General features: G+C 38.2%; 1 protein-coding gene across 1 annotated transcript in view; it reads left to right on the top strand.

The window, feature by feature from the left end:
• Positions 1–2,500, top strand: part of Ret (protein kinase receptor Ret oncogene) — a 228,193-nt gene that overhangs the window by 180,357 nt on the left and 45,336 nt on the right. Inside the window, exons 5-6 of the mRNA XM_086551306.1 lie at positions 1,194–1,329; positions 1,975–2,099. Coding sequence (XP_086407432.1) covers positions 1,194–1,329; positions 1,975–2,099 — 261 coding nt within the window. The remainder of the gene's footprint in view (positions 1–1,193; positions 1,330–1,974; positions 2,100–2,500) is intronic.

The following is a 2,500-nucleotide window of genomic DNA, read 5'->3' as shown; positions in this document are numbered from 1 at the left end:
TCATGGCACTGTAGGATGTGGCCGTCCTCTTGGCTTGCTTGAAAAAATTCTCTGCACTCTCTGCTTTCCTCTTTCCTCTTTCCATCCCTTAGAAAGAGTTGTAACAATTATGATATTAATGGTAATAATGACAATGGTAATGATGATAATAGCGATTATAGTATTAGTGATAATAATCCAAATGTTAATGATAATCATTATTATGATGATAATAATGATAATGATAGTAATGATTATAACAGTTATAATGATAACGATTCTAATGATGATGTGGATGATGACAATAATTATGACAATGGGGATAGTGGTAATGTTAATGAGAAGGATGATAACAGGGAGAGTAATAATGATGAGAATAATTACAATGATAATGACAATAAAGATAATGATAATAATGATGGCAAATCTAATTACAATAACAGTGATAGTGGTAATAACAACGACAATAAAAGCAACAATAACTTATTGATAGCAAGGCTGATATAAAAGGTAAGGAATATGATAACGATAGTAGTGACACTTAAGATTATCTTTAATGATAACGATGGCAGAGTCAACACTGCAAAGACACGATTGGAAGAGCCTTTGCAAGGGACAGATAATGCAGATGTCTTTAATAAGAGGTAGATAGAGGGAGGACAGAGACAAGGCAACGGAGAGGGTTAGGAGACAGAGCACATGCAAACTTCTTAGCAGGACTGATACTAGAAAACGTTAATAGCCCCTGTTAGGCTGCATAAGTGCTCTTCGCAATGTATTTGGGCTTCAAGATGGCTATGAAAATTGTCAGTTGCTAAATGGGCCCCTTTCGGCCTTTCTCTGTTTCCATCATTCTATTTATCTGTCTCTTATCTTTGTCACATTTTCTCTACCCTCCTCCTCTTTTATCTCTCATTATCTATCTCTCTCTCTTTCTATTTTTCTTCCTTCAACTTCGTGTATGAGTGTCTCAGCATGCCACTTTTTATTCAAACTACCATAGGGTGGTAAACATTACCTAGAAACACTTTTTTTTCTGAAACCTATCTCAAAAAAACAGACAAAATTATGAACTTACGTTATTGCTAAATGTATTTTTTTATTCTTGTTTCTTTCCTTTTCTTTTTTTTCGATTAACAATGTATTTCTTTTCTATTTTTTTTTCTTTTTTTTCTTTTACTAACCCACGCTTTTTTTTTTTTCTTCCTGGACAGCAAGCGTGCATGTTGCCCGTCGAAGACATTGTCCTTCACCAATGGGAGAACAGGAAGCCTTCGCCTCTCCTCGCACTCCCGAGGCTCTCCGTTCTCTGCCCCAATCTGAGGGCCAATTACACCCTCACTATGAAAGGTCAGGAGCTACAAGTGTCACCTGTGAATGTGGCGGTATTCGAGTATCACCTGCGAATGTGGCGATATTCGAGTATCACCTGCGAATGTGGCGATATTCGAGTATCACCTGCGAATGGGGCGATATTCGAGTATCACCTGCGAATGTGGCGATATTCGAGTATCACCTGCGAATGGGGCGATATTCGAGTATCACCTGCGAATGTGGCGATATTCGAGTATCACCTGCGAATGTGGCGATATTCGAGTGTCACTTGTGAATAAGGCGTCATTCGAGTGTTACCAATAAGTGAGGCGTTATTTCCACGTCGCTAAAACTGATGTGAATGGTAGCCTCCGGATTTTTTTTCTTTTTTTTCTTTTTTTTTAGCTATACGTAAACATGCTTTCCTCACGTATGTTGTAATCAACTATTTTTTCTCTCTTCTTTTTATGCAACATCTTCCTCTTTAGGCTGAGATGTACAGTTCCTAATGTGAATAGCTCTGCGTGACCTGTTTATCTATCTATCCATTCATTCATTCATTCATTTCTCCAGTCCTCTCTCATCTAGCTTTATCCTTTTCTTCTACTTCCTCGGCCATCATCGGCATTTTCAGCCCCGCCAGTGCCACGGCATTGCAACCGCCTTTTCCCTCTGTTGCAGATCTCGACAGCGGTCCGCCCGAACTGGTCACCAAGTCGAACCAGCTGGTGATAACGCCGTCCAGCCCACTCGACCGCGAACGCCGAGACGATATCCTCACCTTCACCCTCACCTGCACGCTACAGGTGAGCGGGGGACAGCTAGCTCTGCAGTAGGGGCCTAGATTTACATTTTAAAAGTCTGAAGATTCTTACGATGAGGAATATGAAATTGAAATCATATTTTTCCTCCGTATTCTGTTTCACTTTGATGCTGTTAACGTGGATATGCTTCCCTTCGTATGTTCGTATAAGAGTCGAATTTTCCTTTCCAGCACACACACACATGTACACACACACACACACACACACACACACACACACACACACACATACACACACACAGATATATATAAATATATATATATATATATATATTATAGTATATATAATAAATATATTATATAGATAGATAATAGATAGATAGTTAGATATACAAATAATATACACTATATATATATATATATATATATATATATATATAATAT

Source organism: Penaeus japonicus, unplaced genomic scaffold (assembly GCF_977035675.1).
Source record: "Penaeus japonicus unplaced genomic scaffold, GWHDUDI00000001_assembly GWHDUDI00000025, whole genome shotgun sequence".
Classification (NCBI taxonomy): Eukaryota; Metazoa; Arthropoda; class Malacostraca; order Decapoda; family Penaeidae; genus Penaeus; species Penaeus japonicus.
The sequence above is the reverse complement of the archived record's forward strand: the minus strand, read 5'-3'. Positions and strand labels throughout refer to the sequence as shown.